The sequence below is a fragment of the Linepithema humile genome, chromosome 7, assembly GCF_040581485.1.
Source record: "Linepithema humile isolate Giens D197 chromosome 7, Lhum_UNIL_v1.0, whole genome shotgun sequence".
Lineage (NCBI taxonomy): Eukaryota > Metazoa > Arthropoda > Insecta > Hymenoptera > Formicidae > Linepithema > Linepithema humile.
The window spans coordinates 22,931,918-22,959,131 of NC_090134.1; the positions used below are offsets into that span (position 1 = coordinate 22,931,918).

The 27,214-nt window shown below is 32.6% G+C and overlaps 5 protein-coding genes and 1 long non-coding RNA gene across 14 annotated transcripts; 3 read left to right on the forward strand and 3 right to left on the reverse strand.

Moving 5' to 3' along the window:
- Window positions 1–118: 118 nt before the first annotated feature.
- Ald1 (fructose-bisphosphate aldolase) lies at window positions 119–13,358 on the reverse strand. 3 transcript variants are annotated; one of them, XM_012369321.2, is made up of 6 exons: window positions 13,207–13,358; window positions 4,518–4,727; window positions 3,421–3,864; window positions 2,270–2,623; window positions 1,762–1,897; window positions 119–1,248 (listed from the first exon to the last, which is right to left on the reverse strand). In XM_012369321.2, exons 2-5 carry the CDS (start codon window positions 4,722–4,724, stop codon window positions 1,802–1,804), a joined length of 1,101 nt encoding a protein of 366 aa, XP_012224744.1. In that variant the 5' UTR covers window positions 4,725–4,727; window positions 13,207–13,358; the 3' UTR covers window positions 119–1,248; window positions 1,762–1,801. The 3 variants fall into 3 exon arrangements, with proteins under 3 accessions (XP_012224744.1, XP_012224745.1, XP_012224746.1); XM_012369322.2 differs by lacking the exon at window positions 13,207–13,358 and adding an exon at window positions 7,064–7,302; XM_012369323.2 differs by lacking the exon at window positions 1,762–1,897 and having other exon boundaries at window positions 13,207–13,356.
- Window positions 7,701–10,943, forward strand: LOC137000988 (uncharacterized). Its single transcript, XR_010891128.1, has 3 exons — window positions 7,701–7,978; window positions 8,492–8,699; window positions 10,522–10,943. It is a non-coding gene; the product is annotated as an uncharacterized lncRNA (long non-coding RNA).
- On the reverse strand, window positions 13,207–17,809 carry LOC105673577 (fructose-bisphosphate aldolase-like). Of its 7 annotated transcripts, XR_010891124.1 has the most exons (9): window positions 17,615–17,809; window positions 16,481–16,641; window positions 15,899–16,215; window positions 15,365–15,587; window positions 14,910–15,089; window positions 14,533–14,691; window positions 13,941–14,066; window positions 13,562–13,811; window positions 13,207–13,476 (listed from the first exon to the last, which is right to left on the reverse strand). XR_010891124.1 is itself a non-coding variant. In XM_012369317.2 (6 exons), the coding sequence occupies exons 1-6, from the start codon at window positions 17,781–17,783 to the stop codon at window positions 14,554–14,556; spliced, it is 1,188 nt and encodes a 395-aa protein (XP_012224740.1). In that variant the 5' UTR covers window positions 17,784–17,809; the 3' UTR covers window positions 14,119–14,553. The 7 variants fall into 7 exon arrangements, 5 of the variants coding, with proteins under 5 accessions (XP_012224740.1, XP_012224742.1, XP_067214843.1 ...); XR_010891125.1 differs by lacking the exon at window positions 13,941–14,066; XM_012369317.2 differs by lacking the exons at window positions 13,207–13,476; window positions 13,562–13,811; window positions 13,941–14,066 and having other exon boundaries at window positions 14,119–14,691.
- A 120-nt stretch (window positions 17,810–17,929) lies between these two features.
- Window positions 17,930–19,997, forward strand: LOC105673600 (ADP-ribosylation factor-like protein 6-interacting protein 4). The gene is made up of 3 exons (XM_012369359.2): window positions 17,930–18,168; window positions 18,408–19,600; window positions 19,749–19,997. Exons 2-3 carry the CDS (start codon window positions 18,420–18,422, stop codon window positions 19,876–19,878), a joined length of 1,311 nt encoding a protein of 436 aa, XP_012224782.2. The 5' UTR covers window positions 17,930–18,168; window positions 18,408–18,419; the 3' UTR covers window positions 19,879–19,997.
- A 1,260-nt stretch (window positions 19,998–21,257) lies between these two features.
- Window positions 21,258–24,580, forward strand: Rab8 (RAS oncogene family member Rab8). The gene is made up of 4 exons (XM_012369364.2): window positions 21,258–21,394; window positions 21,685–21,745; window positions 21,865–22,210; window positions 23,227–24,580. Exons 1-4 carry the CDS (start codon window positions 21,271–21,273, stop codon window positions 23,323–23,325), a joined length of 630 nt encoding a protein of 209 aa, XP_012224787.1. The 5' UTR covers window positions 21,258–21,270; the 3' UTR covers window positions 23,326–24,580.
- LOC105673601 (uncharacterized) lies at window positions 24,233–27,202 on the reverse strand. The gene is made up of 3 exons (XM_012369361.2): window positions 26,189–27,202; window positions 25,245–25,636; window positions 24,233–24,896 (listed from the first exon to the last, which is right to left on the reverse strand). Exons 1-3 carry the CDS (start codon window positions 26,279–26,281, stop codon window positions 24,647–24,649), a joined length of 735 nt encoding a protein of 244 aa, XP_012224784.1. The 5' UTR covers window positions 26,282–27,202; the 3' UTR covers window positions 24,233–24,646.
- Window positions 27,203–27,214: the final 12 nt, after the last annotated feature.

Below are 27,214 nucleotides of genomic sequence, written 5' to 3' on the forward strand. Positions count from 1 at the left end.
CATCTTTTATAATAAATTTTACAATTATATTCTTGCTTTTACCACGTTACTTACATATTAAGTGGTAAGTTGATATTTATAGGTTTCAGATTAGTTATTTTAAAATTTCAGAAGGAGATTTTGAAATAAGTCATGCATAACTTCTTTTTTTTTTTTTTTTGCCCTCCACAGTTGTATTTGGTGACCTAGATTACAATGGAAATATTTAGATATAACACCGACGTATGAGATAACTCTCAATAGATTACTTAAGTGTCTATGCAAGATCTATACACATAGTATAAGTAGATGACACAATATAGCACGATTTCGTAATATTTGACTCAATTGCTAACAAATAACATTTAATATTCGTTTTATTTTGCATATTTCTGTTTCTTGCGTTCTTTTATTTTATACACATAGAATACCGTATAACGACATTGATAATATATATATTTATATATGTATATATTATATATCTGCTTTTTGTAGAATTACAGAATATAATAATAATGCGTATCGTAATATCGAGTTTCGTAAAATCTATTCGTGTGCGGTATGTAGTGCCTCGATTTCCGTCCTTCGATCATTTATTACTGGTGGATTTGAACCTCGTTCAACTAATTGCTCGATGAATTAAAACAGTAGCAAAAGTATCGACAGAAAATCGAAACAAAAGACCGCGCCGAAAAATAATTTCAACTCAATATTTTGTATACATACTATTACGAAGTTGTTTGTTAAAACTCCTTAAAGGACAAGGAATTTACGAGATTTTCTAGATTTTCATCAAACAGCTAACCAATTTGCTGTACCAGTTATGAGATATTAATCTGAGTCATGAAACACACATTATCAGAGATTGATTAAAAACTGTAAGCAATCAATAGAAATTTATTGTACATGATTCGAGTTTAATCATTCTGTTAAATTTTAAAAACATGCAATTACTCATGAAAAACGATCACGTTTAAGAACAAAAAAAGGAGAGACAAGCAATCTTCTTGGAAACTTTAAGTTTTGTGTGATTCTCGATCGTCTTGGATGCAATTTACTTCTGCGCAATTTTGGTAGAGAAGGACAATGACGATAATCCCAGGAGATGCTTCTCACGCGGTTCAATTTCACGTTTCTAATGGTACTCTCTGAATTGATTTTTTTCTATGAGTCAATCTAATACGCATGGTTGGCGACGAAGAGAGCCGCATCTCCCGCAGCGCCAGCGACACCACCCGCGTATTTACCAAGTGCCGATTCGCTGTTCGCCTGTTGAAAAAAAGAAAATTCAGTTTTAGTTGTAACATTAACATTAAGTGCGTCTGCTACGTAAAAAAGTTTGCAAGAATTTTAAAATAGAAATAAAAGTACAAAAAGTTTATAAGTTAGTATAAATTAAGTTTTATTAATTAAAATTAATTAAAAGGAATCAAAAGAGATTGAACGAATAATTAACTTAGATATTTTGTAAACGTAATATAGTGTAATTTATAAAATTTCAAGTATCATTTTTTACATTTTCAGAGATTTCTTCAAGAAAAAAGATTATAAAAATATAAATATTACATATATATGGATATAAACGCACAAAACATTATTTGGTTATTTGTCTTTAAAAAATAACGTTAACGTCTCATGGATCATTATAAGAGCTTTAAAATATTATAAATCGTATTTTTGTATTAGAAAGAGAGTAATAAAAATCATTCATTCGTCACTGTAAACAGATGAATATTGATTTACGAAAAGTTAAAGTATTCAATGTTATCTCATTATACTTACTGGCAGAAAAAAAATAGACTGTGCGGAAAGGTAAGATTTTTTAGTAGACGTGAGATTTGATGAAGAGAGAGGTATCAGCAGCTTTGCTAGAAATGCTGCCGGCGATGTATTTGCCTTGGCAGGCTGCGCCATTTGCCTAAACAAGCACACATTACATAGAACATGCAAAGAAAGTAAATACGCGTCGCTCCGTAGCCTCGAATGCTCCAAGCGACCATTTAACGATAGCTACAGAACAAAAAAAGTATGAGATTTTTCTTCGTCAAAAGAGGGTTGCAAATGTGTGAGATATAGGTCAAAAGATAATACAAAATGTAAATGTTAGAAGAGAAAATTACTTTGAAAAATCAAAACAGAAATCAAAGAAAGACAAACTAGTTAGACAGCTGCTATCTAGCCACAAATGCAGAAGATAAGTATTAAAGGTGAATATAAACCATATATGTGAAACATCCGTAGATGTTTTAGACAAAACAAATATTCAAATATTCAAGATGTAATTATTTACCTTGGCCCTCTTAAGCAGCTCTTGTTGACCGGCGGCGACCTGCTCGGCTTTGCCTTGCCAAGCGCGAAGCACAGAAGCTTGCAGGGCACGTCCATAGCTGAACGTCAACGCCCAAGGTTTCTTTGCTGGATATTTGTTAATGGCATCCAGATTAACCGACGCCTCTTCCTCGGATTGACCGCCGCTGAGGAAGGTGATGCCGGGTACCGCCGGTGGTACAGTGCGCAACAATGCCGTCACCGTGGCGGCACCAATCTGCTGTGGTGTCGCCTTCGTTGGACAGCTCTGACCTGGAGTCACCATGTTGGGCTTCAGCAGCGTTCCTTCGAGATATACGTGGTGATCTGAGAGTGCCTGCAAATAAATATATATATATAAATGTTGCACATATCAAAACTTTAAACATGATATATATGAAAACTTCTATCGTCTCTTACATGAATTCTCGCTTTTGTACTTTTATACTTTTTATATTAATACTTTTAAAATATTATCTCAGACTATTGTTTGTAAAATTCAATCTAAATTAAATGTTATCAATTATAATTAATTAGAATAAAAAGATTGAATAAATTTTTATTTTAAACAGTTTCCAAGTACACGTATGCTGCATAAAAACTTTATAGTTACACTCTCACTGTATACAATTTCATTGCCACTAAAATATTATTTTCCAATAACTTTAAAGCTCAGTTTTAGATTTAGATATGTATAATATAAGATAAATATACATGAAAAAATGTTTTATCTCTGCAAATTTTCGCGTTCAAATTTTGTCTACCATTTATAATTGTGTCTTATTGTTTAGATTTAATCTTAATTTATTGAGAGATGCACAACAACAAAATTTGAATAATAAAACCGCAACTTTCATATACTGACAATGAGAATTTAAGACAAAAACAAAAAGGCAAAGATACAGATTCAAATTGAGAGAAGAGCCTACACCGTAGGGCCGACTAAAAAGAAAATAAATAAATATATAAACATCTTTTATTCCGAGTAAGTTACTAATAGATTTTCCATTACCAATTTAAATACTTCACAATTTTCTCAAGACTTTCTCAAAACTTATAACATAAAAAAAGAGTGAAGAAAGCAAAATTCATTTGCTTTTTTTCCTTTAAAAAAGACAGAGGTCAATAATATACCTTGTATACGGCCGCCAAAACCTCCTCCGTGACTTGTTGGCAACGAGCGAGGTCATGGTCACCATCGGGAAGGATCTCTGGTTCCACGATCGGTACGATCCTTGCGCTCTGACAGATAGAAGCGTAGCGGGCCAAGACATTTGCATTCTCCAAGATAGCGAGCTTGCTTGGCGTATCCTTGGTGATCTTTAATACGCACCGCCATTTGGCAAAGTGACAACCGTCCTTCTTGTATTGGATGCAACGCGCTTGGAGATCGTCGAGACCCTGAGTCGTGGATTCGTTGTCTGTGCCGAAAAGCGGGACGACACCTTTGTCAACCTTGATACCGGGGATGATGTTGCGCTGCTTTAACAGCTCGACGAACGGTGTACCATCGTCTGCCTTTTGATAGAGAGTCTCATGGAAGAGAATTACTCCAGAGATGTGCTGTCCGATGACATCCTGAAGAAAGATATTTATTATAATTACGATTTATATTTTCTGGTAGAATAAAATATATAACTAATAATTTCTCAAAACAATGAAACAAGTATCGGAATAATTAGATAAGAATTTAGATTTACATTAATTATAAATATACAAATTGCTTATAAAAAATTATTAATATTTTATATTTATATAAATTATTTAACATAATTTTAATATTATATAGTTATGTTATTTTAATATTATTATTATTATTATTATTATTATTACATGCTTTTTATGACTAAAAAGCATCCATTGGAAAGTGAAAAAGACGATGTGGGGGCAATATGATAATTGATTTAAGTAAGAATCAGGTATGCCTGAAATGAATCAGGTTGAAACAGCACAGATTAGGAATTCAGAAAGAAATGTTGTCGTTGCGACTTTGAACTATTGAGTTCTGCAAGACCACAAAGATATATACATATATAGATGGATTTAAAATATTAAGTATAAATCAAAAAGTGGAAAGGACTTTTTTAGTTCCTAAATCAATGGAAAATATCTCTTTACTTTTTGACTTACTTTGTATAAATAAAATAAAATTTATAATTTACGTTATACAAATAAACTGTTCATTAAAATGCTTTTTTGTAAGTTCTCTATCAATTATTAATTCAGCATACCTTTGTTGCAGTGAAAAGCAGCTGTCTATAAGCCCTTCGGTTGTCTTCCGTGTTCTCAACGCTGATGTCCTGCAGACGTTTGCCGATCGTCGTGGTCGACTCATCAGCAGCTAGAATACCTCTGCCAGGCGCTACAATCTGTTGGGCAATCGTGCGTAGTTCCTCCGCAAGATCGGGTTCGAGTTTGTTGTACTTTTCCGCTACCATTTTCTGCAAATTCGAGAATAACACTTTATTAACCAAATTTGGATTAATGTTAATAATGATCGCAAATTTTAGCAGAATCCAGCAAAGTAAGTACATCGATAATCGATTAACCCTTTCGGAACAGGAGCTTTTTAACCAAGTGAACGCAAGCCTTACTGTCTAAGGCTTTTCAGAGTAGCTGAATTTGATTGCGGTCCTAGAATTTCAAAATTCAAAGTAGCGAAACCAATACGGCGGACCAAATTTCAAGAAATTCATCCGATTATCATGAAAAGCTCGGTTTTAGATTATTTTTGAAATCGCTAAACTCACTTTAGAATTTCAAAATTCCCTAAAATCGAGATTCAAGATAATTCAATTATTTTTTCAAAATTTATTTCATCATATTGGATCCATTTTTAATTTCATAATTCTGAGGTTGTATTCGAATTTAGATAACCTTGAAAACTCCCTAAAACCGAGTTTCCAGATAATCCGATTATTTTTATTGAAATTTGGTCCACTATATTGAATCTGCCACTTTGAATTTTGTATTTTTGACCTGAAACTTGAATAAAATATCAACAAATACCCCTATAGACCAAGCCTTTCACAAGAATCAAGCAGTCGAGTAATTTTGAAAATATAAAAGAGGGTGTTCTTTGTAGAGCACGTCCGTTCGGAAAGAGTTAAAAATTATGGTGAAATGATGAAGTAATATGAACCATTAACAATTGATAGGTCTTTGATAGGTAAAGAGATAGATCTATATCTGTAGATGGCTTGAAATTTCCAAGTCCATCCGAAAAGGAATCAGAGATCACTCAACGATTCGTCACGTATGATTTTATCGGATTAACGAGAATTCCCACGTGTTCGTCGTCTAACTCGACTAATGGAATGGTACTCTGGAGACGGCAACGCCTTTAATATTACAGATGAATCCGAAGCATCGCGTGAAATGAAAATACACAGTAGCTTCCCAACATCGCTCTGTCCGTATAGCATTCGCGAAATTATGAACATTGTGAACATTGTCCATTATTTATCATTTTTTGTCGTTCATTTGAATTAACAATGCGATATATTTTCATCATAAAATTCTGCATTTTTATTGCTGATTTTTCTCAAATTTTTCCATAGAATTAAATTATTTGTTTGTACATCCTATTTTTATACATTGCAATATCGCCTTTAACATTTCCAAATTAATAAATGCAAATAAAATTCTCCAGTGCTTTTAAGCACACAGCATTTTAACACAAACAAAATTTATTGTTCAAAAATACTGGAAATAAAATATTTTCATGTTTTTATGCAAAACTATTAATTTTTAATTATATATTTTTACAATTACGCGTAAATATTTTTCAATTTATTTAGAGCTCCTAGGACCTGTACTGCGATAATAAACGGTGAAATTTTACTTCGCCGGAGCGATGTACTAAATAAATAAAGCTAAAGATAACGCGAGCTTGCCAGATGAACTCGCCAGTAAATTTCCGCTATTGCGTATGACAAGTTATGAGTTGTCTGCCATTAAATAGTATATTAATAAATAAACAGTTCACATATACACGAGATTGTAAAGAAAAATGCATTATTATACGGTTCAATATTACTTCTGTTGCTTATGTATATTATAAAAAATAAGAGATTTCACCATAAAAAATTCGTATCGATAAAACTGTTTATATAACTTATTAATTAATAATCTCATAATTCGCCAAACAAATACGTTATTGCACTTTTTATGCTAAATTACATATTTGCTGTACAGTAAATATAAATTTTAATTAATTTACAACTGCAAAAGAAATTGGTAATTATATTGAGTATATAGATACACGTACATCAACTCCAGAGTTCTTAAAGAATCTTACAATGCTCTATTCTGAGAACGCTCTTTCGCCTGTCTGATATTAGATAATTCGAAACTTTTTCGTTCCTTTGTAGAGCAGTTAAATTTTCTCTGTCGACATTCTGATGTCTGATCGCTCTTATTATCTAGCAACTAAAATCGATAAACTTAGATTTCATTACTATAACATATACATTTTACATAATGGATAAATATTGAAACTATTTTTATAATGTTTGTGAATTTACTTTCTTGCTACAAACATCATCAGCTTGCGACCTAAAAACTGAAACTTTTTAGCAGTTTTACTTGTTTTTTTTTTCTTTTTTTTTTCTTTTTTTTTTTTAACTTCCAAAAGCTGAAAGATTAATTTATATTTATAATTTCTCTTATTTCTCATCAGAATTTCATCAGAATTTAAATTCGCATCGAAATTGTACCGATCTCAAACTCTATCTCGGATAAAAAAAAATTGCGCGTGGCAATATCATTCTCTTACCTCTGTCGAAAACCACCCACCGGAATGATCGAAATTTTATCGTGGCACTCACCGAGCGTAAACAAGAAAGCGCGGCATCTCGATATCACCATCGTTAGACGGTGTGTTACGCGCACTTATAATGAAAAACAGACAATAATAAAGATAATAACAATAAACGTGACACGTACACGTTGACATTGTGTAATAATAAAGGATTACCGTCGCGACCGCGGTGTTACTGTAATGACGACGTCGTCACGTATGTGCTCGTCGTTCGCCAGGCGCCGGTGTTTTCGCGAAGCGAGACCGCGATCGCGAAAGTAACGAGCTGCGACGCGCATCCTTTAATGACTTTAATCAATCAAACACCAACACAACGAGAGAAAGAGAAACCAGAAATAAGGAGAATGAGAAGATAAACGTGTCTCTCGGCGGGTTACATGCCCCTCCGTTTCGACTACATCTTGAATGAACGAATTAACGCGCGCGTCTCGCACGACCGCGAGTCGCCGACTGTCGTTTTATCTGCTACGTGTTCCACCCCCACGGTGTACCCCCGCCGGCGTCGGTAGCGCAGACAGGGGGTAGATATACCTGGCTGCAGTGCAGTGGCGTAACTGCAAGACAGGGGAATCGAAGAGGTCGAGAGGAGGGACGAGCGGGGATGGTTAGGGATGACAGAACACGCATTCTGCACCACTATGGCAGAAAGAGAGAAAGAGAGAGATAGGGGGCAAGAGGGAGGGAGAGAGGGAGGGCAGGCTAGCCGCAATGCACCACGCGCAGACGTTCTTGGTGCCCTCCTGCTCACCCTGAATTCGTGTATCCTGAAGACGACGGCGTCGCGACGCGGTCAACCGGCACCGGTCGATCTTCCGCGAGCGAAACGCGCGCGATTATGATCAATTTCTTCAATTTCGATTAATTCGATCTGTAAGTACACCAACTTTATTGTTTAATTCAATCTGAATAAATTCAAGAGTGAACTGAAAATCTGACGTGAAAATATAATTAGAGAGATTGCAATAGAGAATAAATTATAAAATTATTTTAATATTTGTTCGAAGGAATTGAAAAGTTTAAAGTGACTTTTCTCGAGAAAAAGCGGAAATTAATATTAATTAATTAATTTCTAATAAATTATAATTATAATAATTTTGATAAATTTTAATAAATTTAACTCCTTTAACTTTCGGATTCATTTTCTCAAATTTTCGAACAAATAAGTGAAACTGTTACATTGCACTTGCAATATTCACATCGAAGATGTGACTGACAACGTTTGTCGCGGAGTAAAGTAAATTCACGGATAAACAGTAGCAACAAAGAACGATAAACGATAATAAACAGTAACATGACAGTGCAGCACGCACTTATATTTTACACATATAAAGCGGTCTATTTACAGGCATATTGGAGTAATTTCAACACTTTGTTGAACTTTAGGGTATTATTTAAATAAATTTACACGGGAGAGTTGTACCGTCGAGCATTACTACACTCGCTCTTGGCTTTTGAAAAACTTTCTGGAGTAGAACGATGTCACGCGGGGCGAGTCTGAAGATGAGAATTTACGATCACGAAGATATACGAGGCTGAGGAGAGCGCATATCCGGTTGCCACCGCAAAGAGGGTGGAGGGTTGTGAGAAACTGGTGAGCTAAAATTACGTTGTACGTTCGAATTTATTTGTTTGAAAAATTTCATCATAACTTTATATACAATTTATTATTAAGCGTACATTACTTTTGCGCAATGTTCTTTTTCATAATAATTAATTTTTGTAATAATTTTTTTTAATAATAAGACATTTTTCCAATTATTCCACAATATGAATTTTATATAGCGTATTTTCTTCACTTCTGCTTCTTCATAAATTCCTGACTTAAATTCTTGAAGTTGATAAAATAATTTTTGTATGGCAAAGAAAAATATAATATGCACTTGATATTTTTCACATAAAATTTTTCTTTTCCCCCAGAACGAAAGCAATTATTAAGATCATAAAGTTTGTAAGAATGAAAAAACTCGTGGAGAAATACATTCTTATGATATATGTATATATATGTATAACGAAACTAGACGTAACATGCGCAGCGTTTTCGCACAATAAATGTACAGATGACGCAATTTATGCGTTTCTAAATGAAATCGAGATTAAACATAAATTTTCTTTCTTTAATCGTTAATTTAAAAATAAATATATTTCTTTTTGCACACACCTGAAGACATAAAAAAAAAAATTTTTTTTTTTTAAATCTATAAGAAGAAACAAATGATTCTTACATCCAATTAATTAAAAACCGACTAAAATAAATTACGCGACTTATTTTCTAAGAAAGTAAACGAAAATCTAACTAAATTCGTGAACCATCTTTGACAAAGGAGATCTCGATGAAAATAACTATTTTTATCTCTATTGTACGACGATAATAAACTGTCCAAAAATAACTAGGGATTTTGGACAGCAGCGCGAAACGGTCTTCACGCTATTTTATATAACATACAATATATGATATGTCACATCATATGTAATCATATTTTATTTATTTAATCTCTTCAGCGACGAATTTATTAAAACTGTAAAAAAGTTATTTCATTATTTTCTTATTGTGTTTATTAAAAATTTATTTATAATTATTCAACAATCGTTTGTCAAGTATCAATTTTTTCTGTTTGCGAATATTTATTCGTAATAATTTTTATTATATATCTATGTTTAAATTAAATAAAACTAAACGTAACACATATCCCTGATGTAACAGTATCCCTAAGAGAAGAGAGATTAATCAAAATTTATTATTTTAATTCCAGAATTATAGTTTAATCGATTTCAAATTAATTTTTTTTTTCTTGCGATTTAACTCTGAGTATCATTCTGAGTATAAAATAAGAAAGTAAAGGATTAAAAATAAAGTAATTATTGTGTGTAACGTGTGCGTTCGCGAAGAAAGTCATGGGCGGTCAACGGGGTTGTTTACATGTGTGATAATGTTATCGTTCTTTTATTCTATTTTAATGCAATCGGTATCCGAAAAAATATAGCCGTGCATGTGTTGCGCGATCTTATGTAAATTGCTTTCGCAACGGACTAAAACTGTTTGCTAACTCGCAGACATGCCGAATCGGACCAAGATGTGTAATTGTGCTCGCTTAATAAAAAAAAAAAATTATTTTGTAAGCAGTTGTTCAGATTATCATAAGATAGTATATTTGAAATTTATTAAAATCATAATTAAGTTTTCTCATGAAATAAACGAGGGTGAATCCATAAAAGAAGCAGCGTATAAAACGTATATTTCCAGCATTCAGTAAACTTGACTGTTTTATATCTTACAGTTGTTACATAAATACGTTCTTCATTACTTAACACGTAGGCAACTAGAAAAATACAAATATGATACAATGGAAATTAAAGAAGAAATGCAAAAATATCTGCTTCTTCCATACACGCATTCACCCTCATTTTGCATTAAGGATTGGACCGATTGAGACATTCAGAGCAACTTTTGGAGGAGCGATTTGTCGCATTATCGGCGGCATTCCATGGTCCAAGACAAGTTTGCCTCACGGTCAATACATAACACACCAGCGAAATAATGCGCTGTGGTTAGCCGGCGTGGAAGCTTGCGACCAGCTGACCCGTATACCCGTATTCGAGAAGGTTCAACATCGGGACTTGCGCGAACTTGGGAGTAGTTTTGCACGCATTCACTGCCCTCGACGCACGTAGTGTGTTTACAAGTTTCGCGGTGTCGATTTTGTGCAGTTTCCATTAACTTATCAAAATCATTCATTAAGATTGATTAAGATTGATCTAAGACTGAATATGTATTATATATAATTTTATAATCAACACTTGTTAAAAGTTAATAAAAGAGTTTAGATTTCTAAATTAATTCGCCAAAAAAGTCCTGCGCGAGAAAGAAATATCAAATAACGGCGTGATATATTTCTAATTGTGGATTCTGTGATTCTGTGAAGATGAAAGACAAGAGTTGAGAGCCTTCTTTCTCCAATATGCAAACAAACATGGATATAAATTGCATCGCAAACGGAAGAACAAATGCATATTACAGCGACGCAGAAGTTGGTAATTGACCAGAACGCGATTTGCATAGCGCGATACTTATATATACATGTATTTAGATTGGTAGTATTTTTATGATATAGTCGGCCATGCGAATATCAGACCTGTCGAACAAAAGTGCAAGGTGAAAGCGAAAATTACCAATCGAACTGGTTTCTACCGAAAGATTTGCATTATTTGTATAACACCTGTATAATGACGATTTGTACAGAATTAAAAATCATGAAGAAAATATACATCAATTTACATTAACATTTCATTCTTCTCTAAAAACAGTAAGCATTCAATATAAAAAAATAATAACAGCTGTAAATAATAAGTGCTTAATATAAAAAAAATATCAAGAAGGTAATTTTGCCTATCCATATTTACAAAACGAAAGAATATTGGACACTGAACAGAACACTCTATTTCTAATTGAGAAGTTACATCTGTATACACTAAATGCTTCATATAACGCATATATGCATTGCGCTAATAATGCGACATACACGTGACTATTTCGTCAGTTGTCAAAATAACTGTCGGCATGTTTCCGCATATAAGTATTAGATTGCACAAATAATGTTTGTTCATGGTAACTTGTAATTCTTTCTGCCACGATTGCGCACTTGATTAACTTGATTAACAACAAATTAATTTTATTAATATTCTTATTTTGTTATTTTTTCGCTTTCACCATTGCATCATTTAAAACCAGAGTTTTAAAAAATAGTTTTTTAATGTCTATATCTAATTTTTAATCTGATATTACACGTGTGTCCAATAAGTTAATATCTGTCGAAATAGATTTATCTCAGGATATTGAGTGAATTTCCCAAAATTTTCAAGAGAAAATAAGTATTTCACAGCGTTTCGAGTTATCGACCGCGCAAGCAAATACCAGACGCTTGATCGCGTGTAGTACGAAGGTGAACATGCTCAGCCGCACAGGAAAATCTTCCGGCTCTCCGATGAATGACGTAACATTATGGAGTTTCATTCATTTAATAAAATTTTCTTTAAATAAAAAATATTTCGCGAATTGGAGTTGTGTAAACATCCCTATGTGTATGCGTTTTAATACCGACAAATGCTACAAGTCTTGGAGTTACGCTTCATTTAACAATAGCCTGTTTTTCTGGTATTTTATCAGTTTTTTTTTTTAATACGAAATAGTGTCACTATTTTGTGCATGTACAATCAAATGGATCAATACTTAATAATTTTATTATTTAGTTTATTTTATAGTGAAATTTTTACTGTTACTTTGGAAGCATTAGGCAAACGACATGCGTCATTGTTATCAACAATTGTCAACGTCATATGTTTGACCACTATATTAACAATATAAATTATGGTAGACTGAAAATATTCTATCACTCGAAAGCTGTTCATTGATCGAGACATTTCCCAAAGAAATGTGTTGTCTACATTTCACGACAATCATAGTCTTTCAATATTTTATCATTGGTCGACAATCTCATCATACACTTGTGATATTCAGAACAGCGTATGTGAAAACGATAGAAGTTGAAATCAACATAATTCTAAATATAAATTTTGCTATAAACTGTATATATGTATATATGTATATATGTGTATATATATATATATATATATATATATATATATATATATGTATACTTTCGTTTTTATATTATAGAAAAATCAAATTCGTCGAAATTATACTTATTTGATTTGCCGGACGAGAATTTTCCATTTGCAGTACAAAGTGACGAAATATTGTAAAAATATCTTTCCCACATGATCGTACGTAATGGGTCACGCGTGCGATGTGCATGTTCATATGAGAGAATTTCGGAGCGATATAAGATCATTCTACAATAATATTAGTATTTCGACAGTACAAAGATTGATACTTATCGTCGATTAGCGAGAGAGCAGATGAGCCGCACACAACGGTGGCAACGATCAAATGTCAGTCAAGGTCGAAGGTCGTTATAGATAAATCGAGGTTGAAAATTCATGTATTTCTCAAAGCGGTGCGAGACGATCGATACACAGGAGGTAAGCGCGTCCCAGGGACATGGAATTTTTCCGCGTAAGAACAAAACAGCACACGAACTCACCTTAGAGGATGTGGTTTACCGATTTGTGTGTAAGAATCGCGCGGCGCACGTCAGCCTGCGTATAACCCACTTGATGGTTGGAGTGCGACTGAGAGCAACTGAGAGGGACTAGCAGGCGAGCCGTCGTCGGTTCAAAGTCTGATGTGCGTGTTTATCACACGCGTGCGCACTTACTCTCATTCGCATGGGTGCTCAACTTCCATGAAAACGTCAAAGGCAGTGCGAGTACGCAATCAGCTGATCGACTTCCGTCATTTCACGTGGCTTACACTGTGTGCTCAAAGAGAAAATAATAATAACATAGAATAATAGTTTTTATCATAGATTATTGAATCAATTAAGATTACTAACTTACAAAGATGAGTTTATTGTCCGAGTAGTTTTTTCTTAACTATTGTCCTTTTAGTCACTTTTCAGCATGCTTATTTTTACGACTAACTGGCATGTACCACGTGGTGAGGAGTTGTTCAAAAAAAAGAGTCGATGGAGCGTCGATGAGCGTAGGGATCTGACGGGGATAACGACATATCGACCAGTAGACAGACAAGCGCGCGCACGAGAGACTTGCGTTGAGAACCGCCATTTTAGAGGTCAGCCAAGGGCACCTTGTTCGACATTCATAGAAATTAGTGCATGTGTTTCAAAGCATGGGTCAAAGGTTGACGCACCCGGACGTGAATACTGTCGGACACGCCTCCTTTTTTGTAATCACTGCATTAGCTTATCACACATACACAATATAATATATTGATAAAAATGACTCCCGGCCTGGTCCTCTTCGTCTTGGTGTTTACCCAGCAATGAATGATAAATAATAAGTTATCTTCGGATTTTTCCTTGGACCACCAATATTGTTGACTCTGTACATTATTCAATATGTTCAAAATTTCGCATTGGTATGACAATGATGAATACTATGGTTGATATGTTTATATTATTCAGTCTTTTACATAAAGAGTTTAACAAAAATTATATTTTATGTGGAAAATATTTTTGCGAGCATTAGCGCCAAATAATGTAATGTTATTTATAGCTTTTTTTACACATACCTATGCGCCTGTGATTCCAGAAGTAGCACATCAGTTCACATACTTTTTTTTATATAATTAGACTTGTGTGTTTTTGTAATGACAAATATTTTTTAATATAATTTAACGAAACATAAAATACATTTATATAATATATAAATGTATTTTTACTATGTTTAAAATAATATTTCATTTCATTATTCTTTCATAATAGTAACATCTTATATAAGTATCTTGTAAAATACTGTTGTTAAAATATCGTTCAACTAAATGTTTTTAATATTCGTAATGTTCTTACAATCAATATGTTGCTGATGTTTCAAGTGCATATGTTGTTCTCTCCAAGCTGTAATTTTCCTAAAGATGCCTCGGAACATAGCTTGGCTCTTTCAAGGAGTACCGCTTGAGCCTTTTCTATGTTTTTCGGATTATTAGTCCATACTTTCATTGCTGTATCCTATGGCAAAACAAGTATAACAAATTTCAGAAACATAAAGTTTTATATATATATATATATAAATAAATAACTTTAAAGAAAACATGGAAATATTGGATGGATTTTTTAACCGTTTGTGTAACTATTTTTTTCAAATTGGAAAAATTTTTAATTTTGCAAAAAATTTGTGTAGAAAATGCAATAAACGTTATTTTAATAACATCAATTATAATGTACACCTGCAGAGCACGTCCATAACAAAAACTGAGTCTCCATGGTTTTTTATCATCGTACGCGTTAATGGCATTAAGATTTAGCACAGATTCCTCGTCAGTTTGACCACCACTCAAAAAAAATATCGCCGGAACCGCCGTAGGAACTGTTCTTCGTAATGCTTTTAGTGTATACTCAGCGATAATCTGTGATGCAAATTTTTTGTTAAATTTATCAAAAATTTATTATTTAAAATTCAATTTAATCAAACATTGATACAATAAATTTTATATTCCAAACAATAATTATTTATTAGTTTAATTCTTTGTTTATAACGTGAAGAAGATAAATATGAAAATTTTTAGCTACGAGATAAAATAAGATAATCACAGTACTTTTTGAGCAAATATAAAAGTAACTCATATTCTTAGAAAAAAAATATATAATACGCTTTATCGTATTATTATATATTAAATGATACCTGCGGTGTGCATTTTATCTCATTTTTTATTCCTGGCAGTACCATTGCCGGCTTTAAAACCATTCCTTCAAGATATACATGATGCTTATTCAGAACACGAAACAGAATGGATAGCATCTCTTCATGAACTTGCAAAGTCCGATTTATATCGTGTTCGCCTTTGCTCAATATTTCCGGTTCCACTATGGGAACCATTCGTGCACGCTGGCAGATGCTGGCATATCTGAATAAAACAAGGTGTTTAAAAATACACCAGCAAAGATATTTCGCATTACGCAACCAGACTTTGTCTTGTGCAACAACTGCTTCTTACAATTTGCATACACAAGTCAATATTTTTACGATTTTGTCAAACGTGAATTGTAAAATATATATTTAATAAATATAAATGTGAAGAGTAAATAAATTTTACGAATGATTCGAATTTAGTTTACAGTTTAGTTTGATAAAGTTGCGCAAGAAATATGTAAATTTTTACAAGCTTTTGCTAATTGCAATATAAGGCTTGTGCAAATGACTGATATTATCAGATACCTCGCAAGAACGTTTGCATTGGTGGTCATCGCAAGTTGACTAGGACATCGTTCCGACATCGAGAAAACGCATCTCCATTTGGCAAAGTGACAGCCTTCTTTTTTGTATCGAATACAATTCTCTTGTAAATCATCCAGACCTTGTGTGGTTTTCTCATCTTCGGTGCCGAAGAGCGGCACCAGACCTTGGTCAATCTTCACACCGGCTACAATGTTCCTTTGACGCAAGAATTCGATGAACTCCACATCTTCCGATGTTCTTTGATAGATGGTCTCACAATGCATAATCACACCACTGATGTATCGCGAAAGTTGAGTCTAAAGTCAAAAGTATGATATTTATATTGCACTCTCACTGTTTTTCTGGTATTGTTCATACGTGTGGAAAAGGTGGTATAAAATTTATATTTCTGTTAGAGAAAAAGAAAAATATTTTTTCTCCATTTCAATAATAATTGTAAAGTTTGCAAAGAATAAATTTTTCTGATATTGCTTTAATTGGGATTGGATAGCTAGATTTGTAATCAATTGCGTTACATCTCTGCCATCGTCTAAAATTTCTACTGCCATCGCATGCAGCGACCTTGTCCGCGGAGAGCAACATCTCTCGATAATCACGTCTCGTCGATTCCGTATTTTCTATGCCGAGCATATGGAATCTCTCATTCAAGGACAATGGTGACTCGTCACAGGCCAATAATCCTTTTCCAGGTGCAGCGATTGTCTCGATGATTTTATGTAACTCTTGACAGAGAGCAGGGTCCAATTCAGTGCAATTGGTAATAGACGACAATATCTGACATTTATATAAAAACATATTAATAATTAATTTATTGCGCTTTTAATTATTAAATTGCAAATCGTAATTGTATTACTTTTAATTATCATTAAATTAAAATGTGTTATTAATTGCATTATTTTTAATTATTAGATTGCAACAATGAATTTCGTATATATCATAATATTTTGGTCAGTGAAAATATACTTAATTGTAGATAATTGGCATCATAATTATAAATTATATAAATCGAGTTGACATTTTGAACATTTAAGTGCACCGGAAAATGTTATCAATTTTAAATGACTAGCAATCATATTATAGCATTTATTGATAACCCAAAATAATACAAATCTTGCTACTGATTACTGATATTTGCAAGACAGTCCAAAGAGCAAAATTTTTAAATAAACATTTGACAATTTACAGTGCTGTTTTTAGGAGACCAGATTAAAGTTGCAGTGGTAATATGCTTTGTATAGATAAATCTTATTTTGATTTGAGATAACATGATTACACTCGATGAATTAATATAACAAGCAAAATATGCAGTGTTGTTCAGAAAAATGTTAAAAAACATACTTTGTTTTTATCGTAATTATCTCATTGTAACATCTAAGTCTTTAAAGTTCCCAAGTTATTAGTTTATCCTTGTATAATAATTTATATGTATAATAAAAATATAAAAGACCAATACAAATAAACCTATAAACTTAAAAGATACTCTATACATTTCTCTGTACTTCTAATAATGGGTGGAGTACAATGTATAACTTAATTTGTAATAAATATGTTTCTTTTGCGTATTGTAATTTTTCCTCTCTGCAATAACAATGTAAAAATATTCTTACATCTTTTACCTTTAATTTTAACGTTGTCAAATAATACATAATTGTATTGTAAACATTGAAAAGCTATACGTTCAAATAAAAGGGTTACCTTGTCTTTGCAGCAACATTTTGTTTCTAATTGCGTCATTTTCCGAAATAACATGTAATGTACTTTTTACTTTATTCAATTTATTTGTTGTATTACTTAAAAGTTTATTAATATAACGATAAATAAGTACAACGAAATTTTTATTATGCAAAGTTGTCAAAATGTGCATTCATAGTGGTTTTTACTGGTATGTACATACTTACCAGCGTTTGCACATTAAAAATTTTTTATAATCACCAAAAGTAAAGCTTTATTCTCATTGATTCGAGTGAAATCGACTGCCAATAGAAAGACAGGTACGAAAAACCCTAAACAACGCGAATATGAGAAGTGATCTTAAGTATCCTTTCAAGTTTTCGAAATAGAACGATGCAGATCGATGAAAGCGTTGGAAGTGATTAGAAATTTATGAAATCAATAGATGCACGGTGTTTTTCCATATTGTTAACTTTTCATGGGTAAACAACAAAGGCAGGCATTAGTGTTATTTGTACAATAATTTTCTGAGATAACGTGGTTCGTGACTATGGAGGTTATATCTTTCTAGCAATATCGTAAGTAAACAGTAATTCTTCAAGAAAACTAAATCTCTTATGATATTTGAATGAAAATGTGCCTTGTTAAGATATACAATTGTGTTTTTGTGAATAATATTAATAATGGAATACAGTAAATGGAGTACTTTTGTAGATTCAATTTTATGAAGTATATGATTTAATTTATGATTTCTTTACTATAATGTGGGGATTTTATTCACGTAAAACTTACCTTCAATACGATTTGTTTTTGCCAGATCATTATTCGAATGATGAATAATTTGAATAAACTCGTCATGGAAACAGAGTTTTCAATTAAAACAGAGAACAAGTTGAAGAGGCGATCAGCTTCTTCTGATAGCAATGTTTCTGAGAGGAATAAAAAGAGACGAAACGTTTGCAAAGATAAGAGGAAGAAGTCAAAGCGCAGAAGTAGTTCCAACAGTTCCAGTTCTTCTAGCATTTCAAGTTCGGAGAGGAATGTACATAAAGCGAGGAAGGGCAAAGATGGGGATACAGAACATAAAGTTAAGAAATATGAAAATGGATCAGAGTCACAGAAAAGGGGTGGAAAGTACAGTAATGATCATAGATTGTATTACAAGAGATACAACAATTTTCAAGATAATCAAAGAGATTATGGCTATTCACGACCTTATAACAATTCACGACCTTACAGACACTATAATTATTATGACAAAAATAAGAGGGGTGCGTATAACAATCATTACTATAATAGATACAATAATAGAAGTTATGACAGAAGCACTGGTTATGGTAGATCGAGGATGCAAGATTATCATAAAAATACCAGCAAAGATGCAACTAGTCAACCTGTGCGAGAAAACAGTTCAAAGGAGCGCACAAATCAACCGCGAGTTGTCTCAAAGATGGAAAGATCTGATTCAATAAAAGATAACATGGAAGTAGTTGAGCAAGTCAAAGACAAACAGAAGAGAAAAGCAGATAGTGCACAAGACCAAACTCAGTTAAATCGTAAAAAATCAAAAAGGAAGAGATCTTTATCCAGTTCCAGTTCCTCCAGTGTCAGTAGCAGTAGCAGCGACAATAGCAGTAGCAGCTCTAGTACCAGTAGTAGCAGTGATACTGGTACTAGCAGTAGCAGCAGCAGTACTGATAGCTCAGAAGATGAAAAGAAGCGAAAGAAAGCCAAAAGGAAGGCTAAGAAATTGAAAAAGGCCATGAAAAAACGGAAGAAGAAGAAGCGAATGAAGAAACTTAAGAAGAAGTACAAAAAGTATACATCTAAGAAAAAGGGACACGGTAAGAAGTCGAAAGAAAATAAAGAAGAAGGAGGCAAAGAGAGTAAGGAAATTTTTTCGGAAGTAACAGAAAAAGCAAAAGCTATGGCACCTATGACAAAAGAGGAGTGGGAAAAAAGACAGAGTATTATGCGCAAAGTTTATGATGAAGAGACTGGAAGATACAGGTAAATACAATACGGATGCAGTAAATATATCATTTGCGATATACAAAAGCTTTGTTGTTATATTTTTACTTCTAAATTCTAAGATTTTTTTGCCCTTGTATACGTAGACGTTAAAATGAACTCTTGTTTTTGTGATTTTGTTTTCAAGATTAATCAAAGGTGACGGAGAAGTTTTGGAACAGATAGTAAGTCGGGAGCGCCATAAGGAAATTAACAAACAGGCAACCAAAGGAGATGGTGAATACTTCCAAGCACGCTTAAAAATGAGCACTCTATGAAATATTTTTTTATGCAACAAACCATAATTAGTCTTTACATGAACTGTATGATTATGTTATATCATAATGTATAATCTACCTTGTAACACATATAGTATAAATATAAACGATAAATTGTACGTATTGTATTATCATTTCAAATGTATTTACCACAGGACGTGTGTATTATAGTCCTAATTATAATTCATGTGAAAGCGGGAGAAAATAGAGTAGTGAAAAAGGGAACGCGAGAAGTAAATGAGTGGGAAAGTGCAGTGGGAATGGGGATGAGACGCGAAGGGTGAAGGGCGACGTCAAGTGTAGGGAAGGAGTGACGCGATCAACGGTGCGGATTAGGAAAATAAAAAATGGGTTAATTTTAGATTTTTTTACATGGTACTAGAACAATACAAATACAATATAAATATTTGTTTTACATTAATTAGTAAAAAATAGAATTGAACTACAATGTGTAGCGATTTGTTGCAATTCCCATCACAGATTATCTCTATATAATATTAAAAATAAATATAAATATTAAGAATGGAGTATATATATTTAGTATAAAATAAAAATTAAATATTTACAGCCATTGTTTAATAAAGATTTGATAAATTTTGTCTACGGAAAAATCGATGCTTAGTTTATAAAATCGGTTTACTTTAATGTACTGAAAAAAGAGTTAATATTTATTCCTTTTTCTAAATTTTCTCTATTATGTACAAAGCTTAATAATCTGTGATGCATACTTTGGATCTGCAATAATGTCAGAGTTCTAACATCGTGGATACAGGCCTTAAGCCTCGCTGTCTTCGTCATCCATCTAAAAAATTCACTTATAACTACAACCATCTATACCATTACTATAGTATAGGTGTTGTGAGAAGAGCGCTGGCAGCATGAGTCAAGGTAGCCACAACATGAGGGAAAAATCGCGGTGGTCGAATGGTTGTCATCGCCTTTTGTGACAGATGTTTTGCGTGATTAATCCGCTTTGTTAATTCGTGGTCGCGCGCACGAGAACGAACGAGGCTAAGTTTTTTCTATCTTGAATCTCGCGCAAAAAAACTATACATAACTGCCCGTGTTGTCATTATCGTGATAAATTGTGCTAAAGTTTCGTCACAGCCGACAGACAGAGAAGAAGCATCGCAGGAAGGAGAGGAGAACGCGCTTCGTCAAATGTCTCGCGGATGCAATGGTTAAATATTTTCGGTGAGAAATAGAGAAAGAGAGAGAGAGAGAGAAAAAAAGCAAAGAGAAAGAGAGACTCGGAACCAGCTGGTCTTGTTAGGAGCTCATCGCGCGAATACGAGGAAATATTGTCCGTGAAGTTGCTAAAGTCGCGAAGCGATAATATCGCTCGGGGAAAGCAGCGGCGAAGAAAACCGAGCTATCATCGCGCGCGTGGCAATGGCAAAGACGTATGATTATTTATTCAAGCTACTGCTGATCGGCGACTCCGGCGTCGGGAAGACCTGCGTGCTGTTCCGCTTCTCCGAAGACGCGTTCAACACGACCTTCATCTCCACCATCGGTATGTGTGAACATATGCAGGACGTCCTTCCCGCACTTTGCTTTAATCGTTTCTTGTCGCTGTTTCCTCGCATGCGGAACCGCGCGCTCCGGGGTGTGTCTCTGCGAAACGTGTATCCGCACGCCTAATGTTATTTGATATTGGACAAAGAGCACATTATGCCAAGTTCTTCATAGTAATGTGATTCATCGTGTACTGTACACCAGTTTGTATGCTAGGCACTCGCTCGTTATCCACTTTTCTCTATCTTTTAGAGTATTCTGAATTTCTTATTTTGTTATATGTTACAGGCATAGACTTTAAAATTCGCACTATTGAATTGGATGGCAAGAAAATTAAATTACAAATATGGTAAATACTTGCTAAGGTTCTACCTCCTTATTTTCGTCAGTTAATTTACATTGAATACGATTTAAATGCTTAATGTAAAGTTAAACTCAACTGTGACATATATGTACTTGTATTTGTAGGGACACCGCTGGGCAAGAAAGGTTTCGTACCATAACCACAGCTTACTATCGCGGAGCAATGGGAATTATGTTGGTGTACGACGTCACAAATGATAAGAGTTTTGAGAACATTAAAAACTGGATTCGAAATATAGAGGAAAATGCATCTGCAGATGTGGAAAAAATGTTATTAGGTAATAAGTGTGAGCTTACAGATAAGAGACAAGTGACTAAGGAAAGAGGCGAGCAATTAGCTGTCGAATATGGCATTAAATTTATGGAAACCTCGGCGAAATCTAGTATCAATGTGGAAGAGGCTTTTTATACTTTGGCACGTGATATCAAAGCAAAAATGGAAAAAAAATTGGTGAGAAAATACAAATTATATTACATATATTTTAATGGAATTATAGGAATTATCATGCTTATTATTCAAATATGGAATATTTATTTTGTAATCATTGACATTTATATTTTAATATATATATTTTTTTTATATCTAAAAATATTTACCACACACATTGATAAATAGGGAATAACTAAAGTAAATTAGAAAAAGATATACTTAATCATATCATATTATAATACAAAATTGAGCATTATATATGAACATTTTTCTCATGTTTACTACAAAATAACTACCGTTTCTCTGTTTCCTGTCTGTTTCTCTGTGTTTGGTGCTGGTCTATCTTGGCAGAAGGTAACTTTTGTCGTACATTTGTTTTTAGTTAGTCTCTAATTCTACATCCCTAATAATATAACAATCAAGGAAGCATTCTGTAATTTATTCACATGAATTATTGCATGTTGCATTGTCAATTTATCATTTGTGGCTTTTATTTAAATTTATTTTGACAATGTAACACATTTCTGTCTCACATACCATATACACCTATTAGAACCATGTGATTATTGTGATTAAATATGTGTATTAACTCAAAAGTAAGCTTCTCATTGTATAAAGAGATTGTATATACAGATCTTGCATCTTTGATATTAATTTTATTCTACGTATGTTTAAAAAATGTGATACATATATTTTGCACTACACTAATCTTTGTATTTTACGTCGTATCCATTCACAATTAACTCACTTTGTAATTAATGTTTCTAACAACTAACTAAATACTAACTATACTCATAGCTATACTCATAATTATACTCATGCTACGCTTGTATTTATTTGCTACATCTTAATCACTAAACTTTATTCGCTAAGAACAAGTAAGCTTTTATATGCTTCAAGGGAGAAAGGTGTATCAAAAAATTATTACAAGATTACACATTACAAATGATTATTGTACATTAAAAACTCGTTTGCATTATATAATATACTTACTATTTGTGCATTATATTGTTAATGCCATGCTTTGTTCTACACAGGAAGCGTCAAATCCACCGAAAGGCGGCGGTCATCAGTTGAAAGCTTCAGAACCACAGAGGAAACCACCTAGTTGGCTCGCTCGTTGTACTATACTCTGACCCTCCAAATATTATCAACTGTTCAACGAGGCGCGTTTATTTACTATTATTATTTACTTATATGTTTATTTCGTTGAACAAAATCCAAGTTTTGTGAAATCTTTCTAAGTCCCAAATATTGGGCTTACATTAGTGGATTTACTCGTTGACAATGAAAAATGTTTGCATTGTATTAACAGCTCAGAAATTATTTGCATGAACGCATCTTTTGCCGAAGGAACCCTCAGAGGAGAAAATATTAGATTTTTTTTTATTTTATTGTGTAAGATGCGTGTCGTCTTAATTTATATAACACCCTACAATTTGTTATACGTTCCAATCTGTTAATCAATATAATTAAACTGATTTAGGTAATAATTGTTTGTGCGATAAATAGGTTGGTCGGGATCTAATTATCTTGTCTGTATTTTAAGCTATCTCAAAAATTATGATGTAATTTATTAAAGCAGATGAAAATATGTTACACGTGATATATATGTGAACACAATGAATTTCTCCTCTGGTTTTCTTACATGAGCTATGGATATGGTTAATCTTTTTTTAATTAGAAAATCAATACAAAATTCAATATACGCTCGTTGATCTTAATGGCAATGAGATGAAGTATTTTGTCATGCACGAAATTTTGTATCGTTTCAACATGATTTACATTGTGTGTGTTTCTCGTTTTATTGGAGGACCATATGTTTATAATAATACATATATATATATATAGAAACATACATCACACACACACGCATACACACACATACACACATACACACACAAGTGCAACATCACACATACAAAGTAAACTAAAAACTAAACTAAAAACTAAAAAAAAATAATAAAATAAATAAGGTTAAGCAGTATAGATATCACAACCGTTTTTATACTGTTATTAAGCAGATATAGCTTTTTCACAAAATTAACGGGAAAATGTAAAGTGTACTAGCATTAACTGATGTAATTAAAATGCCTTGTGACGAATTGAACAAGCATTTTATAGACAATTTTGTTATATCACACTCGGATAGTCATAGAATTTTTATTAGATCTAAAAAGGAATAGCATAAGTACGCGAAGCTTATTTTCGGCAGAATTATTTTGCATATAGAGGTAGTTTTATTTACAAGAGTCTACGATGAAAAATCTTTTATTCGCTGATTGTCATGATGTGCATTTTACAAATTTGCATTTTTACCATCAGAAACTTGTTCAACTTATACTTAAATATACAAACGATTATTATAATACATTTTTTATTAATCCTGTATATGTGTATCAGTGTCTTTATTGTAATCCGGTTCATTAATATTTATCCTATCCTGTTCTATGATTTTTACGTAGATTGCGAAAGCAATTTTTTTATTTCCGGATGAATATCGCAATTTATAAATTTTTCCACGAATTCTATATTTTTGACCGACATCGAAGCTAGCATACATAGCAGATCCTTAATTTTTGCTTTATCCTTTTGATGTATCGCATATGCACACAAGCCCACAGTTTGTAAACGTCGATTAAAATGAATAACCGCTTCACAAGATTTCTGAAGATGTTGATGTTCTTCTTTAAGTTTTACGATTTTACTGAAATCACATGATAAGGGATAATTGATCAATTTCGTAGACGTTAATGCATGCACACATTATCATTAAAGTAGTATAAAATTAAATTCTACTTTATTACAAATATTTTCGCTGCAGAAAAATCAACTCTAAATTTTTGGATAAATAAAGATCTAGTAAAGCTATCTATGTACATAAAATTAATATTATACATACATAGATATTTTCTAGGAGATAATATATCACTACTTGTATAAAATCCTACTTTGTATAAAATCTTTACATAAAAATTAAAAAATCTTTTGGCTGGACATGGCATTCATTACACAAATATGATACTCGACACAAATTTATTCACGACAAACTTACCGATCGACAGTAGTAGTAGCGCGCAAATTATTATGTTCGAGCTCCTTCAGTGTTTGTTTCAATTTCTTATTGATTAGATCTTTATAGTGTAAATTCTCCTCTAAACTCTGTATTTTGATTTTACATTCCATCTCGTGCATCTTCGCGCTTGTGACTTGATTCATCATAGAATCGTACTGTTTCGCTATCGTGTCGCACTTGACTTGTAATTGAACGCTATTAATCTGATTTTTCGTTTGTTGTTGTTGCAACTCATTCACGGCGTCCATAGCTGTTTTCAATTGCATTCTTAACTCATGAGAAATTGTACGCTCTTTTTCCAATTCTAATTCTCTACTGTATAAAGCGAGGCGAGTTTCCACAAGTTCTTTTTGCATCACTTGCACAGTATCCTGCACCGAAATAATATGAAATAATTTATGCACCATAGTCAAGGTATATAATTCCCGTATTTAAAATAAGTGAATTAACTATCGCAAAAAGTTCATTTTATTTTCTTAAAAGAAATTGTTTTTTCTCAAAAGAAGAGCATAATTTCTGCACACAATCGCTTGTTACTACAAAACTTTGTTTTAAAATATTATTTAAAATAAAAGTTTGTACATTTAATCTAAAATGTAGTCTATACATTTAAATTATCTTCAAATTTTAAATAAAAGAATAATTTTTCTAAAATTAATAGTTTTAACTTGTTAATGAAAAAATTGTTTTACATGTTCTTTCTGCAATGTTTAACTTAATTCGAACTCGGTGCTATAATTTAAATATTCTTTAAATATTTTGTAATATCTATATTTATGTTTCTCTGCATAATTATTAATTAATATCGTTTATTATTCTTGCCATGTTTCTATTTAAATTATCTTAATTTTAGAAATAGTTTTGTATAGGTTTGCTGGGTTAAGTATGCTTCAAGCGTTAATCAATATAGCAGACGTATTCACCATATCGTTTTGTAACTCGTACAACTTTTCGCGAAATTGTCGTTCTAATTGACAAATATCTTCGATGTTTGGCGGCGACTTTGTATCATCCATTATTGCAATGTATTGTTTTCTTAAAAAACCTAATTGTCAATTAATGTAGAATACACCTGAAATGTCCAACGGGGGGCGGGGGTCGATTGTGTATCATGCAATAGAGTGAAAAAATTACAAAAGTGCGCAAATTTACTAAAATATCTATGATCTTATTGGTCAATAACCTAGTAAATTTGCTCACTTTTCGACCCCCTGTATTATTAGTAACAACCTTCAAGTAGATGACAAATTTTCAAGTTATTCTTTTAAAAAAAAGTTGGAGTTTTTGAATAATAAATTATAATTAACGTTTTTAATATGTGTAGAGTATGAATATTTAGAGAACACACACTTATATGTGCGTGTTTGCAATTTCTTTTCCAAGTGTGTGACATATGTGTATATATAAGAATTAAAAATGAAGATAGATACTTAAGGAGTACGATATAGCACTGTCTGAATATTTCTCCATTTTTAATTCTTAATACATGTTACATTAAATCCCTCTCACCACTCGCAAAACATAGAAAAGGAGAAAAGAAAACAGAGAGCTACTTGAAATAGAAACAAAGCGATTCAAATCTTTAGCAGTAACATCTCTGTATAGGATTTCTATAAAGTGTTTCTTCATTCTTACATTACGCTTCTTGTATATTCATATCGACGGTCAGGGAATTTTTCTCATTTAAATTTAGTGTCCGATAGTCAATATAATCAGTACAGTCGGAGACTCTTTTAGTTTATGATCTGACTTTTATAATTTTTGATACATCACAAAACTATTAAAAGTTTATATTTATATAAATATACAAAAGTATAAATGTTATATATAAATATATTACGCATTGCACGAAATAATATTGCATAACGATAAATAATATTATGTATAAAGCTAAATAATATTAACATAGAGACTGCTAAAAATTTGCAACAGTTGCAGTTAACAATGTT